The sequence below is a fragment of the Dermacentor andersoni genome, chromosome 7 (assembly GCF_023375885.2).
Source record: "Dermacentor andersoni chromosome 7, qqDerAnde1_hic_scaffold, whole genome shotgun sequence".
In the NCBI taxonomy this organism is placed as follows: Eukaryota; Metazoa; Arthropoda; class Arachnida; order Ixodida; family Ixodidae; genus Dermacentor; species Dermacentor andersoni.
Window position 1 is genome coordinate 163,666,986 of NC_092820.1, and position 18,410 is coordinate 163,685,395.

At 51.4% G+C, this 18,410-nt stretch overlaps 1 protein-coding gene and 1 long non-coding RNA gene across 2 annotated transcripts in view; one reads left to right on the forward strand and one right to left on the reverse strand.

Moving 5' to 3' along the window:
* LOC129385298 (uncharacterized) overlaps nucleotides 1-18,410 on the forward strand; it is a 207,301-nt gene that overhangs the window by 127,697 nt on the left and 61,194 nt on the right. The gene's annotated exons all lie outside the window — the stretch shown is intronic.
* LOC126533114 (open rectifier potassium channel protein 1-like) overlaps nucleotides 1-18,410 on the reverse strand; it is a 106,141-nt gene that overhangs the window by 50,552 nt on the left and 37,179 nt on the right. Inside the window, exon 2 of the mRNA XM_050180381.2 lies at nucleotides 12,386-12,536. Within this exon, the coding sequence (XP_050036338.1) occupies nucleotides 12,386-12,536 (151 nt within the window). The remainder of the gene's footprint in view (nucleotides 1-12,385; nucleotides 12,537-18,410) is intronic.

The following is an 18,410-nucleotide window of genomic DNA, read 5'->3' on the forward strand; positions in this document are numbered from 1 at the left end:
ACGAAAATATATTGGACGGGGCCACTCCTCCCGCATAGACGGCAGTGTCAACAGCGAGCGCAAACGTTTTTTCGTGAGCTTGCGGTGGAGATGCTCTATTCCCGTACCGGCGTCGGCTAATAAATTCTTTCTTTTACGGCTCGGACGACCCGAAATAGCCGCGTGGCTGAGAAGCTCGCAGCGCGCGCGAGAAGGCAATGTTAAACACATAAATGGGCGGAGGGGGCCGCCCGATGCACGCGCGGCTGGACACGGCGACTCGCGCCCGCCGCGCTGTGTTAAGGCTCGCACTGAATGCGTGCGTGTTTCTGCGCGGGTTGCAAGTATTCTTTCTTTCGTGTTTTTTTTTTCCCTTGTGTGCTTGTGTGTGTGAGTGTGTGAGTGGCAGGTGTGCTTTCCTTTCGCATATCGAAGGACTTCTCGAGAACCGTCAAGGCCGCGATCCCGATCGGTGAGTCACTCGCCATTTTGCCACGAAAGAAGCCAGGCTGGCCGCGGATAGCGCCATACGTGCATTGCAGGCAATGCTGCGGACGCTAGAAAGCCCTCTTTGATACAGTGCTCGCCCTCGCCTCTGCAAAAGAAAAAAAAAAGGGGGGGACCTTGAATATGAAAGAAAGACATGAGTATGCGTCACCTTATTCGACGTAGCAGTGTCGTATGCCTTTACGTCGCGGAACATGACTTATTTATTACGTGCGCCGCAGACCTGAACATTTTGCCACCGAAGGAACGGAATGACACATATACCTGCGCGATCAGTGTGCACAGCCAACGCCTGTAGTTCCCATATACAGCAGGCCTGCACTCACCTTTTCGACGCGATGCTACTTGGGCCGAGATTGTTTCCATTGCCAAGCCTGGCGTGACGAAAACGGTGACGCCAAAATCATCGCGAATTACTCCGGCGCGTCCCCATTAGTTCTTGTGGCAGTCGGGCAAGGTAGCGTGACGTCACGTGCCAAAGTGCACAGGCCTCATGCTATCTAGGAGGCATTGGCACAGCGCGCCGCTTGCGCTCGCCATCAAAACGCAGTACGCGGCATACTGGAAGCGCGAAGGCCCAATAATAAGACGTGATCTCACGTGACCTCACGTCCACACGTTGTAGCTGTAACATGAACTTATTCTGCAAATAGCGTCGCAGATAAAACGCAACTGCCCTTCGAAGCCCGTGGAGTAATTTGACCGGACTGCTTTCGTAGCTTCCGCAGCGTTGCCGGCTATGTTCCCAAGCGACAGCGCTTCGGTTCCCGGTTACTCCGAGCGTTCTCTCCTCCTGCTGCCGTCCTCCATTCGGGCCACCATCCTTCGCGGAAGACAGCGTATCGCTGATGCCATTCGCTGGACTTGAGTCGCCTGCATTCGAGTTTCTCCCTGTGTCCCCAGCCTCTATCATAGTGATAATGAGACAGGGACGTATAGTATACCCCTTTGGACGCTCGCTGAAGCGTGAGGCGAATGACAATATCGTTGAACCTTGGGCCACTTGGTGCATCGTGTGTCGTTGAGCGGGATAAGGGCTGAATGAAGCGATGTGTACAGGACAGACGCTCTTCTTGAATAGTTTCCATAGAAGCGGAGGGCGCGTGCATGCGCATACAAAAGGCAGATACAAGGCTCACACAGATACACATGCAAAATATTGAAAGATAAAGCAACAGGAAAGCCCAATACCTACAAGATAACTTAGTTATATGACTACATATCTTAGTCAGATTGCTTAGATAACGAAGATAACTTAAGGTAAATAAGATACCAAGATAACAGACAGAGAGAGCTGGCTGGTGGTCGCCGGCGTGTAGTACGCGTCTCGGCGCGTGCGCACAGGGTGCTGCGCAAGCACGATGCGCGTGGCATCGCGCGCGACTGGTTAGCTGCCCAGCAGCGCTGCACGCTTTATATTCGTGCGACCAGAATCACGATTCTCATGCCTCCTCAGACCTGCACGTGGCCCGCAACATGGTTGGACTGTGCCTTGGGCAGTTCGTTCAACTTCCACGAAGGGAAGGGGGTTCGATTATTTATTGAACGGGAGCACTAGTGTTATATTTTGTTGGTCTGTTGTCACGATGCTGCCTGTTTCGTTCACTTCCCTTTTCCTTCTTTAGCGCTGCCATTGTTCTTTCGCTTTGCTTTCGTAATCCTACGTGCGCCGAATCCTATACGGCACCTACATTGCAGAACGATCAACAGTCTCATGTATTGAAAATGAACAGAAATGCGTGTTCATCACTGCGCATGTCTTGCTTAGCCATCAAAGTTACCGGCGGAAAGAAAAATGCAGCTATAGCCGCGCCCCACACACGTAGTCCTTGAAGCTTGCCCTTGCCCAAGGGCACACCTTGTATGAGCCTTGCATGCGTAAACCCTTCGCGGGAAGAAAGAAAAGAAGGGAAAAAAAGAACAAAGAGAAAAACCGATGCCACGTACGGAGCCCATGATCACTCCGAGACACTCCAAAGCTCTAGAGGGAGAACAATAACTTCCTTTCCGTTGCAGAACTCTGCATTGCCTGCAGTTTCGCAGGTACGACATAATACAGCCAGAAACACGCGTGCTGTTCACGTCTTGGCGGAGATGTGCCTTTTTAACGAGCCGATCGAATGCACGGCAAACCGAGTCGACGTGCCACTAAGATTACAGAACTCAGTTCAGAGTGCCACGTCATGTGCCACGCTGCACATGACGTGGCAGTCCTGTGCTGGGAAGACGCGCATGCGCGTGCGTGGTCCAGATGGAGTGATTACCGGTTACGACTTCAAGAGGACACAACCAAAACAAGCTGTGACACAAACGAGTCGGCCCGTAGCGAGCGCTTTCGTCTCGGCGACTGTTTTCATAAAGCGAAGCATGTCGGAGAGTCCGCGCCCACTGCCTGCACGCTCCCAGTGTGCTTCTTCCCTGTCTCGGGAGTAAACGGTGCGAGCCGTGCCAAAAGAGAAGGCGAAGCAGCAGGCGCGCATCGCTAACCCCGAGACGCGCGTCAGTCGGTCGCCCGGGCGTTCAACCCGAGGCTCGCGTAGCTCTCCGGCGCTGTCGAGTCGCCAGAGGAGACGCTGCATGCTCCGAAAGAGCAGCCCCGCACTACAGGCGCCCAAAAACCGCGCTGCTCGCCGTCGGCCGGTCTCGCCGCGCTTTTACACGTGGTTCAGTAGTGGCGTCAACACAAAGAACTATAGGTTCAAACACGGAGTCGCGAACCGTGCTGGACTAATGCGGCACTCTGCTTGTGGGATCCGTGAAAGGCTTTTTTCTTTGGCAGCGCGGGAGGATATGGTCGCTGGGACCGTTGCGGGGCGCCTGAGAGACTGAGCTTCACCAGTGGTGATTGCCTTGCAGCGCGCAAAGACGAAGGATTAGCTAGACAAGAAGGCGGCAACTACAGACGTTCAGAACCATGTTCTAAAGCCAACTAGCCCTCCAACAAGCTATAACGAGCTTTCCAACCGCATGGTATGAAAAACCATGCCTCCACAGTGCCCAAAGTATACACATCCGCGATTTTCCGATTCCTCAACCGCCTTTTCCGTCCCTGTTAGACACTGATTACCAAGCTACTCCTCAACGAACTGCTCTGTGCATTGTTTCCTGTAGCACTGTGAAGAGGAACATGGAAAGTGCGTCGAGGGAGGGGGGTTGGGAGGAAGCGGTCGCGTAAGTATTTTCGTGCATTCGGAGGGGCTGGTTAGGCTCGGTGAATTGCGCGTGGAGCGCACGACGCGCTAACCCGCTCAGGGGAGAAACGGGATACCGCTCGTCACACCGAGACTGCGGCTGCAGTGACTCGACGACGGAGGAACTGGGAGCCAGCGTCGCAAAGCTCGAGAATGCGGAACGGGAGGGCCACTCTCAACTGGAGAGAGAGAGAGAGAGAACATGAGAACAGAAGAAAGAAAATAACACCCCGGTTCAGTCCACAGGCGCTGCGGTATAGGAATAGTTCGACTGCCACGAAGACTGACGCAAGCGTCGGAGATATCGGCTTGCACCCAAGGCACGCTTCCCTTGCGACGGCTTGCGCCTAGTCTTTTCAGCAGGCAGAGGCTCAGAGGAGACTAGGCTTAAGGATGACTTTCCGTGACAACGAAGGAAAAGCTGGAGATCTTGGGAAGCGCTCTATTGAAAAGGTACGACATTTGCGTTAGCTGAAGTTAGGAAAGACAGAACATAAACGTCTCATTTAGAAGCACAAAATGAGGCAGTGTACTGCACTGAGTGTCAAAATACGACTTAGATTTCCCGATTTTGTCGTCAGCGTTTAGGCAAATGCGAATTCGCTGCCGCACGTGGAAGCCACGTTGATTCAGTTTCGGCAAACAGAAAGCGCGGTCAAACTCTGCCGGACTACTTCGCGTAGTAACACATGTGCAGAAGCTCCGGCACCCCTGTAGCTTTCATTTCATGGCCGCAGAAAGTTGTCCGCCAGTGTAGCAGAGCCTCATTTGAAGCCACCTGGTATGGTACTTCTTTTCACTCTCACCATTGCAAACTGAAGTAAATGTATAGTAAGTGACTGCAGTGTAAAAGGAAGGTACGCACACGCTTTCGCGAACAGCGCAAGCCCAACTGGAGCACTGCGGTGCACGACAAACGAGTGTATAACAAATTAAATTATGTTACTGCGATGTATAGGCATTGGGCGTTACCTCTCGCATACTTTTAGTGCGTGAACCTGACGAACCAACATACTGTGCTTGACACAAGTGCAGGTACTGAAGTGTCAGTTTTTCACAATTGCGTAGTAAGAACTTGCCGTATAGACTCGTGTAAGGGCCGCACTCCCCAATTTGACAGCACAAAATTAGTGGGGGGGGGGGGGGGGGGATATATATATCGGAGAAGCAATCGCGTTTGGTGTCCGATGGCGCGCGCGCGCATCGCCGAATTTCCGCGCGCTGCGCACTTCCCCGTTCCCCTACTAGATGGCGAGAGCTGCGCGTCGACCTCTGATGCAATGGTACATTCGGCGACCCGGGCTGTGCAGTAGTCGCCGGACAAAAGAAAGGTTCGGCCCGTGTAAGGGCCGCACCTCGTGAAAATTGTGAAAAATAAGTGCGGCCCTTACACGAGTCTATGCGGTAGTCGGGTGTAACCTCTCGGAACAAATGCGAGCCTCGTATATTTGTTTCGTTAACAAAATTCCGCCAGGATAGCAATCCGTCAGAAAGGGTGAGTACTTTTCAAAGCAGTTCCGGGATAGGAAGCCACACAACGTCAAGGAGCGAAGGTCACGTGAATGAGAAGCGCGGCACTTCGTCAGGGTAATGTGGCTGTTATACGTCATGTGGAAAATGTCGCCACTCGATCGCTCTCCGGTCACGACTGGGAGACATTTTCATTTGACACTGCTTGCGTCAAAAGAGGCGAGTGTTTCCGTCGCGCTATCGTCTTAATTGGATTGACGCACGCACTTTGGCGACCGCTAGGCTATACACCCAAATATTCCAGAGAGGCGTTACCGTTACCGCATATGTACCAACCGGCAGCCGTATACGCGCTCCTCTCCTGTAAAGAGCAGAAATAAAGTTTATCACCACCACCGCCGACTAACCTGTGTTGCGCGTATGCAGATTGCATTTGTCCGGGCGAGGCGTGAACCGAATCGGTGAACCGAAATATCACGCTTCTGTACCTTCCACTGCAGCTTGTCGGCTTTGCTTCCCATATTCTGGTGACGGAGGCGTGCTTTGATGACGTGCGATCCGCTCCCAGCATGCGGTTCGCCGTGTGTCGCGAACAGGGCAGTTGTATGTATGCTGACCCGCTGAATATTGTAATCGTGCCACTTGCGATGTGGTGACATAATGAGCTCCGCTGGTATATCTCGTTGGCGCTTGACAGTGGCCAGCGACTGCTGCCACTTGTCGCGTTTACGCACACAGACGAATATGTTCATTGTTGCAATAAACGATAAACATGCCTTCAACCAAGCGTTCGCTAAGGTTATATGAATAGTCGCCTGTATTACATTGTCACTGTTTTGTAATTTGCTTTAGATTTGTTCTCTCGTCAGTCATTAGCTAATATTGTATCAGCAGCTACTTCCTTTTGTGTGTACTTTGACATATTTCGCATTTCCTTGTTTCTTGTTAATTGCTATTTCATAACCAATCCTATCTGTAATCCCTTTGGCCCTGAGGGCATACGGAATAAATGAAATAAATAAATTTGAGCCTGATGTACACAAAGCACATATTGTACTCCAGGGTGCTTCGTTAGGATAGGCGCAGCCTAAATATAGGGATAATCAGCGTATGCGACTGCTCAGCGAAGAACAGTCCTACAAAAGAAGACTTACAAAAGTTAAAAACCTGATTCCGGTGCCTGGATTCACACCGGTGTTTGTGAGCAGACTCCGGGCCGAATTCCCAAAGCATCTCTTTCGTAAGCGCCCCTTGCCATTGGCTGGCCGCTTTGACTAATAATGTCTGCGGCATTATAGTATTGGTTGGAATTTGCTCTTACAAACAATTCTAGCGTAAGATCGTTTTGTGCAATACAGGCCACAGTTTCTTGGAACAGACCCGTAACCGTTTTCAGGAGAGCGCGCGAGTTCACTACGGTGGGGGAGTAAACATTGCCACGTGATATCGTCAAAACGTGTTCAAGTGGGGTACGATCGTCCTTTGCCGTGTCGTATAATAACAACGCACATTTCCACACTGCAGCATACTGCCGTAATGGCAACGCATACCTCAGAGTAATTCGAGTGTATACGCCTGAGGGTATATGTTTGCCCACATTGCACACGTCTGTTTGAACGATGTCTGCCTGTCCCAACAGAAAGCACGTGATTTAAGGGACAGACACTGAATGGGCTCTAGGCATTGAAAAAGGCAGGTGGCAGCTGCAGCTTGAACTCGCGTACCTTGATGGGCCGTTCCTTGCGCTGAGCCGATATTGAAGGCAGTGTGGAATGTTTTCGACTGAACCTGACGCCACAACGAGACCAAGCAAGCCCACTATAGCTGACTAACGACACGATGAAGCTCTTGAGGAAGCAGTGGTCGGAGTACTGTTGCAGTACGAAGTGAGAGGAAAAAAACAAAGGAAAAAGAAAACTTGAAGAGGTGGGTCTAGCTCCGTATAGATGCGCAAGCTCTCGACGACGCTACTTCGAGCTTTGAACGCAACTGAGTGTCTTTCTTCTTCATTTCTCTCTCTCTCTCTCTCTTCTCCTTCTTCTTTTTTTTATGAGTCCCCACCAAGGAGCTTAACCTCCTTGGTCTGCACCGTATAGCTCCAGATGACCAGTGTACAGTCAACCGCAAAGTTATACGGACCGCGCGATCTCGCTGAGGGCTTCGCATGCATCTCGGCGGCCTCGTATAAAGCAACTTGGCGTTCGAAATTCGAGCCTGTACTGGTACGTGCGAACAACATGGTGGTGTGCGGTTTCCTTGACTGTATACGATGAGGAACTGTCGGAAGCAGAACGTTTTCTTATAAATCCCGCCTTCCTCGAACTTGTGCTGTTGACTGTGTACGCTGCTGCTCCGCTTTATGTGATGGGTGCGCCGAGTCGAACAGCGGCGTCTTCGTCGTCGTGGTGATCGGTTGTTTTGCTGCAGAAATGATGGAAAGGAGGAAGCGAAGGAAAAATTCCGGCTGACCCCGCTCTAACTGCCTGGCCTTGGCCGCTGACATCTGAGCGGTGGTCAGCGGTGAGGGTATTGTGGCAGGGGACATAGGGGATAGAAAAAAAAAAAAAAGGACAGATAGCGGATTGTGAGTATAGGCTATCTACACACTTATTGCACAGTTCGCGACTGAGTGAATAGTTCCACCTTAGCTCGCTTCTCACGTACATCACAGCGGGCGGTATGACGCGGTTGCGGAACTGAAACCCGCGCTCGGCCCCAACACTTCACACGTAGGAACAACTGTGTAAGAGGCGCTCTTCTATCGCGGGACGCAAAAGGCAGAAGCGGAACGCCTGCAACGTGCAAAGCCGGGAGGCGGAGAAGATGGGTTTTTCCTGACTTTTACGGCCGCATGTAGCGGAGGCGCGTGGGTGCGGGTAAAACAGCCGAGTTCGGAAATAGCAGTCCACCGATTCGTAAATAACGGCTCCCCACACGCACGTTATATATATATAATCGTACACCACATGTCTCTTCCAGCTTGTGTGTACGTGCGTGTGTGGCATTCGTGTGTGTTTGTTCAATGAAAAAAGCAAGCACGTCGCGCGGGGCCCGTTCCACTTCTTTCGTTCTTGTTTTTTTTTTTTTTTTTCACAAACACCATTGTCTTTGTCCCTCGTTCTTCGCAGTGTGACAGCCAAGTCTATTCCTGTCATCTAGGTTCGCGTTGCATCTGCAGCGTCTCCTTCAAGAGCAGCGCTCCCCACCTTTCCTTCTCTCCCTCTCTCGTTTCTCCTTTGCATTCTTCCCAGTCAGTCCTTTTCATTCACACTCTTTCGTCGCGCGTGTAAAGTGAGGTCCTCCCGTTAGCCTAAACATAATCGTCGCCTGTCTTTCGCGCGAAGTTTCCCAGCCAGAGACGCGCTTGAAAGTGATCGGTCGCAGGCCGTTCGTTTGTTATCACCCAGTCGCTTATTGTGCGGCTTGTTCCCCCTTCTCATCTTCTTTTCTTAAGGATCGCTCTCACTGCGTGATCTTTATGTTTTCATAATCCAAAGAAGAGAGATGAAGAGGTAATGAAGAGGTGATGAAGATGATGATGAAGAGGTGATGAGAGAGAGATGAAGAGGTAAGGCGGGGAGGTCAACCAGATATCAGTCTCCGGTTTGTTACCCTACACTGGGGATGAGAGACGGGGATTAGAAAGAGGATAGAGAGGAAAGCATTAAAAGAAAACACGCTCGCACAGAGACACACACACAAAAGGCACTCCAGTTAGAGACGTTCACAAAGGCCGGTATATGTCGCAAAAAGCGCAACAGCGCTTGCACGGCCTTCTTCTCTGAAGTTAGGTCCTTTCGATGGTGTGAAATTATTTTTTCCGATAGCGGTTGGTCGTCCAGCTGGTCAAGTTCGTGGCGAAGGCATTCCCTCTGTGGACTGTACTGCGGGCAGGCGCACAAAATATGGTCAATCGATCCTTCATGGCCGCAGTTGTCTCAGGTTGCTGTGTCGGACATCCCTATGCGGAACACATGACCTTGGTAAAGGCAACGCTCAACCACAGTCGATACAAAAGCGTGGCGTCTCCACAGCAAAGCTTTGATGGTCATAATCCAATTTCCGCATTTTCTTTACTATGCTAAGCAGTTTTGAGCTAGATACTGCGGCGTCCCTGTAACATTCGGAAACCAAAATAAAGCTTAGCTTGAATTCGCCCGCTCGTTGCCGGTACACGAAGTGACAACACGCTGGCGTTCAAGTTGAGATCAGTCTTGATCATTGCTTGCATAAAGATCGATCGCCTGGTTGTAAAGCTGGGGTCGCTTGCTCACGTGAAGGGGGCGCAGATTGTAATGGAGCCGCTTGGCGCGGTCGCTATCCGCTGCGGTAGCTCAGCGGGTATGGGGTCCCGCTGACTCAGCTCGAGGTCGTGGGCTTGACCCGGCCGCGGCAATTGCATTCCGATCGGAGCGGAATATAAAAAAGCAAAAAAAAAGAAAGAAAGCTGGTGTACCAGAGATTACGGTAGGCGCACGTGAAAGAACCTCAAGTTGCCAAATTTCGTTCGTTCGTTCGTTCGTTCTTGTTCGTTCGTTATTGTTCGTTCGTTCGTTCGTTATTGTTCGTTCGTTTGTTCGTTATTGTTCGTTCGTTCGTTCGTTCTTGTTCGTTCGTTCGTATTGTTCGTTCGTTCGTATTGTTCGTTCGTTCGTTCGTTCTTGTTCGTTCGTTATTGTTCGTTCGTTCTTTATTGTTCGTTCGTTCGTTATTGTTCGTTCGTTATTGTTCGTTCGTTCGTTCGTTATTGTTCGTTCGTTTGTTCGTTATTGTTCGTTCGTTCGTTCGTTCTTGTTCGTTCGTTCGTATTGTTCGTTCGTTCGTTCGTTCTTGTTCGTTCGTTCGTTCTTGTTCGTTCGTTATTGTTCGTTCGTTCGTTATTGTTCGTTCGTTCGTTATTGTTCGTTCGTTCGTTCTTGTTCGTTCGTTATTGTTCGTTCGCTCGTTCGTTCTTGTTCGTTCGTTATTGTTCGTTCGTTCGTTCGTTCTTGTTCGTTCGTTCGTTCGTTCTTGTTCGTTCGTTCTTGTTCGTTCTTGTTCGTTCGTTCGTTCGTTATTGTTCGTTCGTTCGTTCGTTATTGTTCGTTCGTTCTTGTTCGTTCGTTCGCTCGTTCGTTCGTTCGCTCGTTCGCTCGTTCGTTCGTTCGCTCGTTCGCTCGCTCGCTCGTTCGTTCGTTCGTTCGTTCGTTCGCTCGCTCGCTCGTTCGCTCGTTCGTTCGTTCGTTCGTTCGCTCGTTCGTTCGCTCGCTCGTTCGTTCGTTCGTTCGTTCGTTCGTTCGTTCGTTCGTTCGTTCGCTCGCTCGTTCGCTCGTTCGCTCGTTCGCTCGTTCGTTCGTTCGTTCGTTCGTTCGTTCGTTCGTTCGTTCGTTCGTTCGTTCGTTCGTTCGAAGACATTCCTTACAGAAATGCCGTGGGAAACGGGACAAAAGGCAGTGAACGTGCCTGACTGGGCCGCCCCGCCCCACCCTTGGCAGCTGCGGTCACACAACCACATAATTGCAATGACACAAAATATAGAGTAGAATGCGACAATTTGAAACATGGTAAAATTTAGCTATCAAAAATTTTTTTACACCAATGACACATGAATACAGGTACATACAGGTACATGGTACAGGTATGTCGACGCAGCGGTCGTCCAGGTACAGAGCAAATATAGGACTTTCACAATGAAAGCAAGGATTTGCAGATAAATGGAAACCAACCAAAATCAGTCAGGCACTATCTTTAGATTGTGTCGATAAAAAATTTCCAGAGCTTATTTCTGAGTTTCTGCACCGAAGTAGCTGCAAGGAGTGCTTCAGCTATTTCCGGATATTCGTTTTTAATCCGGATGCCCATAACTTTTCATTCCGGGAGAGTCAACCAACTTAGCTATGGAGGAGCTTTCGTACGAGATCGATGGTGCCTTGGTCAGCAGGCGCGCAGCGTCGGCGTTGACCAGGTTCGTTGTCTGCGAAGGTGGAGTAGTTGCGCGCGGCCAACTTGGCCCTCAGCTATTCTCCTCTCCCTCCCCCCTTCTCCATTTCCGCCAAGTTGCGCAGACAGTTTACGTATATACTCCCTCTCTCGCGACCGAGCACGCCATAGTCTTTTCCGCGAGTATGCTTGTACGATGTATGCGGCCAGAGGCGTGGCGCGGGTTCCAGAGGCCCGGTTTAGGGTTCGCCGCGTCGCGGATGTCACTGGTGTCCGTCACCAACCGCGGTCCAACACCCTCGGAGAAGCGGGCGTTGACGGACGAGGACGGTGCACCCCGCTCCTACTTCCTCCTTTTCACCCTTACGTGCTCGAGGTCTCCGCCTGCCATTTCCTTCCGGTGAAACGAGGCGGCAGGAGACTGCGTGGGCAATTGACGTCATAACGTGGAAGGACGCGCCAAGCTAAGCTAGCTGTTCGCTCTTAGGAAGCGGACTCGGGGCGGGGGGTAGGGGGGAGGTGGGGGGGAGGCGTAGCGTGGGACCCATAGCCCAGTTGACTGTTTCACCGTTTCAACTCTCCGGCGGCAAGCAGAAATCGGTTTGACGTTTCCTGCTCCGCTGCAAGTGAACGCTGCCGCTCTCACCGTTCAGAGGGGAGACATTTCTTTCTCTGCCGTTTTCCTTTCCTCTTCCTTTTGAATGAAAGAAACTTTATTGCTTCAGGCAATAAGAGCCTCCGAAAACTATATCTAGCCCGCGAAACTTTTTTGACGACCAGTGAAGCAGGCCTTTATCACTCCAGAAAGGTAACGTTATCCGATAGCAGTCTCTCTCTCTCTCTCTCTCTCTCTCTCTCTCTCTCTCTCTCTCTCTCTCTCTCTCTCTCTCTCTCTCTCACATCGGTTCTTTATACTCACCGTCCTACGTTCTTCCATGTAGGGAAGCAAACCGAATGCTACCCTCTGATTAACCTCCCTGCCTTTCCCATTCTTTTCTTTTTCTCTCATTCTCTCTCTTTATCGATTCTCGATCCTTAACGCTCCCCCGTTGCAAACACAATTCGAATGCTCAACGGCTCCGCAGTGACAGAAATACTGTGGAATAGAAACGCAGAACAGACGGGACACTCTCTTTGTGTCAGTTTTCTACGAACTTCGTCTCCATACAGCGCACCAGTACGTTCTTTAATCTCGAGCCAAGCGTGCTTGCGACCAAGTTATGCATGTATAAGGGAAGGCGGTCGCGCCTATTCATGTAGCACGTGAGCGCGGTGGTTCCGCAGCCGTTCACGAGTGCACAGTGGCGACGACGACATACCGTGAAAATCGTGCCGCAGCTGCGCGATCTCGTTTCGCTGCTCTTCCTCTCGGGGTCCCTCGAGGGCCATGAAGACGGCGCCGCCGATCACCACGTACACGATGAACACCACCAGCAGGGCGAGCACCTCGCGCTTGCTCATCGTCACCGCCTGCGTGTCACAAAAGCACAGCACCGTCAACAGACTATGTGGTGGTAGTTGATCGCGCTAGTATACGCACGTCAGGCTGGCGCGCACCGATCGAGTTATTAATGCGAAAGCGTTACGCATCCCATGAGGCAGAGAAGCCCGCGTTTTCCGCGACGAGCGGTAACAGAAATCATCATCATTAGTGACGTCATCGGCATCTTGTATGACGTCAGTAGTAATACAGAATTAAAGGTAGAATAAGTTAGAGCAAGGTGACTTAAGGTGGGGTAAAGTGAATTACGGTGAAGTGAACGAATGTGAATTAAAGTCGATTAAGCTGGATTAAGGTTGGTACAAATTAGAGCAAGGTGGCTTAAAGTGGTTTATTGTCAATTAACGTGGACTAACGTGGTTAATATGTTATTCCCCACTTTCTAGACGACGACGACGACAACAACAACAATAACAACAACAACAACTTCTCGCGCACTTACCCAGTGAAATCTAAATTGACTTTTCGGAACCTGTTCATTCTTCACAAAGGTCGAGGTATTTGACTCGGTCAGTGACCAGAAGCCACGTTAGTGTTTTTTTTTTTTTTGTTTCCTGAGACGTATACCCTACCAGATGAGCTCCCGTTGAAATCTTACGTATAGTTCTCCTGTATTTAATAGCAAGAATGCTTTTCGTCGATAGGTATGGTGAACAGAAACAGCGCGGGCGCTTTGGCTGTATGACATATTGGAGAAGTACACGGTGCCCTCCTGACCCGGACTGCTTGGGAAAGTGTCAACCGCAAAAGCACCAGTAATAGTGTCGCAAGCAATGCATCCTCTATCTAGCCAAAACGTTCAGTGGACCCTTCCCCGCATGAACCACACGTGGGAACCAAAATTCCAGCCGAAATCGCGAGGACGTTGAACTTTTCTGCCAATTCAGCGCCCCGAAAACGTTTAAGGTCGAGTGTAACTTTGTGTTCAGGGCTTCCTTCATTATTATTTCAAGTTCTTTCATTATTATTTCAGGTTCAACATTGTTTCTCGTTTGTACTACAGCTCTTCCGAGCAGTTCAACATTTAATCACGAGCCTACAGAGTTGGACTACATTTGGCCGCGGTTCAAATATATCGGGATCAGAATAGAATACACCGGGTTTAACGAAACCTGTACCGAGTCTGGAGAAGTGAAAGATGTTCAACGCGCTTACGATTTCGTTTTTTTGAAAAAATAAACGATTGTCCCTTCGTGCAGCGGTCTTGGCAGATCGCCTTGTGCCACGTGCCATTCTCTTTTGGCTGTGTTCTGTGTAAGGTGTGGGCAACGTGTGAACGCGTTCGCCGACGGCCTGGCTCGGGATGTGTGTCACCCGTCTCTGTTGGGGCAGTGCGGGCCCCTCGCGAACGTGGGCTTCGCACTTGACGGGCTGGAGCATAGCGCTGGGGAGGCTGGGTGCCGAACGCGTTCTTCGAGCATATCGCCCTCCGGTGCGCTCAAGTGAAGGAAGCTGAAACGTTATGAGTAAACTGCACAAGTAAGCAAAGTGACCTCCTCCATATTTCCGGGTTCCCGCTAAGCTCATGTCGTTTTAAGAAAGCAGAAATTCTCTAAGAATTCTAAAGTAATTAACAAATAGCTAATATAGAACAGAGAGAGAGAGAGAGAGTTGACAACGGACGCTTCGGTTCATGCAGCCGACTTGATGCTTGCACGGGGCAAGCATGGAGAGAGGCCATGCTTTCAATTTCGGCTCGCCTGTGACATTATAATTCACACATAAAGTGCGCCTGTCGATATAAGCCTTTTTGCCGACGTTGTTATTTTTCTTCAAACTAGCCCCTTTGCCGGCCTCGCCCTTCCGTCCCTTATTTTTCCCGCAGAAACCAACCGCAGTGTCTCGCAGCATACAGCGCAGCACGTGGACTCGGCCCTTCCGTTCTGTTGCGCCTACCGCAGCTCCTGCGATAGTCAACACTCCACAGGCCCGCTCCGCGAAACCGGGTCCCGTGTAGACACATGCTCGGCGTCTCATCACACTTCTCGTCGCAAATGCACGGGCGGAGGAGGCCGGAGTTACGGTTTGCGACACCTTGGCTCGGGGTTGAGATGCGCGCCCGATGCGAGTCGGCAGGCAGGCCGCCGCCGCCGCCGCCGCCGCCGCCCCAGTTCATAAATATAACCGCATTGCTAGCTGCGTGCCGGCGTCTGTGCGGTGGCAGTTCCCGCAACCGTGCACGCCTTCCCTGGTTCCCACACCCACTCTCCGTCTGGGAATTAAGACGCCGGAGAGTAACATCGTCTCGCATCGTATGTCTACTGAAGACATCGCGCGATATTTAGCAGGGGTCCCGAACAAAGGACTAATCCCAGCGAGGACTGTAGCCAAATCCCTATATAATAACAGTTATCTCCCCCCCCCCTTCTTGTCTCTCTGCATCGGTGAGCGAGAGACAAAGGAGAGAAGGTTGCAAACGAACGCACGAGTTCGGGTGGATTACAGCTTTTGTCGTTCACGAATATTCCTCCTCATCCCGGGATTCCGCAGGACTCGTGCGCATGTTGTAACGGGCGAGATAGCGCGTTATTTAGAGGCACGCTGCCTTAGAGTAGGCCAATAAATGAAAAACCCGTGGCTCGTAGGAAAAGGAAGGCGAAGAGAACTAAACTGAAAAAAAATGGCCGCTAGATGAGGAAGTACTTTGTTCTTGCGTGTAGTGCCCGCTTCAATAATAACCCCTGTGTCTGCTCTTCGATTAATTCTTCTTTGCTTTGCGATCTGCTAGTCTCTAGGTCAGCTCAAATGTTAGAGCGACCGCCCCTGAAGGGTTCCAGGTTCGATCCCCGGACCAGGAAGAACTTTTCTTAAACAGCGAAGCTTCCTTTCTAACGAATCCGTAGGGGTTTCCTTCGTGGCTTCGTGCTGCACTTAGATGGATAACAATGCTTCCGTTCCAGGATCGAGGGCAGGTTACACCGTGTGACACACACACACACACACACACACACGCACACGCACACGCACACGCACACACGCACGCACACACGCACGCACGCACGCACGCACGCACGCACGCACGCGGTATATGGACACGCTTTGGTGTGGTTTTGTCTTGTGCGAAATCGTGATTAACATATAGGCTCATAGTAGTACGCTGATTCTAATTGGATCTCACGACCAACGCGTAGGACCACGGGGCGACAATAGAAAGTGCTCCTTCCTCGTCAATTGTTCTTTCGTGCACCTCCCGATATGCCTTTCACAGTGCCTCCGCGCGACATTACGGAGCTCCACTCCGAAATGACGGCCCGTACATCCGTGTCCACCACACAACATCGGCTGGCCGTGCACTTGTCTACCTACGTTCGCTGCAGCAGCCGGGGTCGTTGACACCGGCTTTAACGAAGGGCGCACGGCGACAACGCGGCGCCGACCGACGAACGCGAGGACCGTCCTTTCTCTGTACCGCGCATGCGCGCAAGGCACACTCGCCCTCTGCCGCCATCGAGGCCGCGGGCGCGCACACAGGAGTCCGCGCCCGCCGAGTAAACAAACAAATCACCTTGATGCACGCCTTTGTGTAATTCGAGTCACTCCTTGTTTTCCCACTTCCATCAGCCAAGAGCGCGAACAGGCGACGAGGAGGAAACACCTTCTCTCGCTCACACCGGCTCTTAAGCCAACAGGACGCGAAACGGGGGGGTGGGAGGGGGGTGAAAGCGCGTGTGCATTGTGGGGCCCCTGTAGAACGAAACAAAAACATAGCCCCCTACCTCCCTCCATGCTTCACCCTTTAATCTTCGCGAAGCGAAAATATAGAGGCGCCCGAATACGCCGTCTGAGAGAAACAGAAAAAAAGAAAATGTGGTAAGAGAAGCGGAGGATGGAGAGGAGGAGATGATAGTGCACGTCGTCGCTGACGTCACTACTCAGCAGGGGGCCTCCCCGAGAGTTGCCTTCTAGATTTCTTTCTTTCCTTTTGCCTTCATTTTCATCGTCGCCGGAACGCTGGTTCCCTTCAGAAAACCGCTTTCGCGGGCCAGACAGAGCCGCAGGACCTGTATATAACAACCGCTGTCCCTTCTCTACGCAGTCTTTGCTTTTTCTCTCTCTAGCGATGTTTAGTGCCGCGCTGGACGCGTTGAAGATTCTTATGCAACAGTTTCTCCGCTTCTTTCGATCCCTTTCGGTTCCGGGTGAGCGGGCGCGCCGCCGAGGCCATGCGTCTGGTTCGAGAAGCGGCGTGCGGGAAGCACGGCGATTGCCGGTTTCTGCAGACGGCGCTGGAGTGTCGTCTGTTCGCTCGAGCATAGGCCATGATTAGTACGATATAGAGTCACTCTTTCTCTCTCGAGTGCGCATAATGAGCAGCCAAACGGGAAACGACTTAATCGCCGGTAATTCACAATCGTTCGGAATTGAAACGCGACTGCGGCGGTGGCGTGGAACTTCTCGCAGTCGAAGAGATTAATGAGCTGAAAATGAAGACGAAGACATGTTTATAAACTCGCAAACGAGACAAATACTTGTCTTATGTCCTGTCTGGACGTTTGTCTTCTATGCGTGTTTCTGCTTTCGTTTCGCGCTCATTCACCTTTTCGACGGGTATGAATCAGCAAGGAGCAACGTTAAGGTCACAGTTATTGCGCTATGTATAAGCCCGTGATGAGGCAGCTGAGCAACGCAACCATATCAGATTGTTACACATGATGAGATTTGCTAACCCTGCAGGGTCTTTATTTTCGATTTATCACATTCGAGGATCAGTTACGCATGACGCATCAGTCATACTCGTCTGCAAGTTATATACCCCGAAAGTGGTCGACCCACGAATCGGCCAGAGCCGAACGACGAGCTTGAAATCGCGTAGTCGTGCCGCTGGTAGCCCAGATTTTTTCACCACGCCACATTTTTTTTTTTTTTTGTCAGGCTGTGGACTTGCAGTTTCATTTGGGTTTAACACAGAGAGGTGCGGCCCGCTGTATCTTACTAATGCTGCAACATGGGCAGGTTGATCGAACATTATGGCTCGACGTGTTGCTGCTTAGGCGTAAAAAAAGGACAGGCTCACTTGGTGCTGCGAGCTGCCAATTCAGAGTTGGTTTGCGCGCAGATGTATGTTTCATTTTTATTTTACTAAGTTATTGTTCTTAGTCAGTCTGATAGGTTTCGTCTTTCAGTTCCCGTTTCTTCCTTCCTTTCATTCCTTTTCTTTCTCTATGTCTTCTCTGAGCACAATTTTCGGATCGGCGACGCAACCCGCGGCGGTGGTGGCTTTGGCGTCGCTCTGCTAAGCCCGAGGTCGCGGGATCAAATCCCAGCCGCGGCGGTCGAATTTCTATATGGGGGTGAAATGCAAGAAGGCCCGTGTACTCGTGCTTTCGGTGCACGTTATGAGGAAACCCAGGTGGTCGAAATTAATCCGCAGTCCCCCACTACGGTTAGCCCCATAATCATACCGCGGTTTTGGCGCGTAAAATCCCAGAATCTAACGAAATTTAATCGCCGACCCTTCAAAACTTCTTACACGCCGCAGTTACAGGATGAAAACAAACACAGTGTACGGGCCCCTTCATGCGCTGAACCCGATCGTGATGAAGGCCGAGCTGCGAAGTGATGAAGTTTCTTCGGCGACTTCGCCAGCGCTCTCCTTGAACGCGCGCGTAAAGATGTAGAACAGCGGGCCAGAACGCCGGGCACTGTGCCCGCTGCCGTATAGGCGCGTTCGCGCCACGCCTCTTCGTTTCGAACGCCCGCGCGAGGCTTTGTGGATCTGCTCGGCGCTTCCGGCTTATAACGCTCTGGGACCCCGTGCGTGGGCGCCTCTCCCGAGTTGCATGCGTCGGCGCCGTTACGCTTCTTGGCTCGAGGCTGATACATCCGTGCCGCCCCCTCTGCGT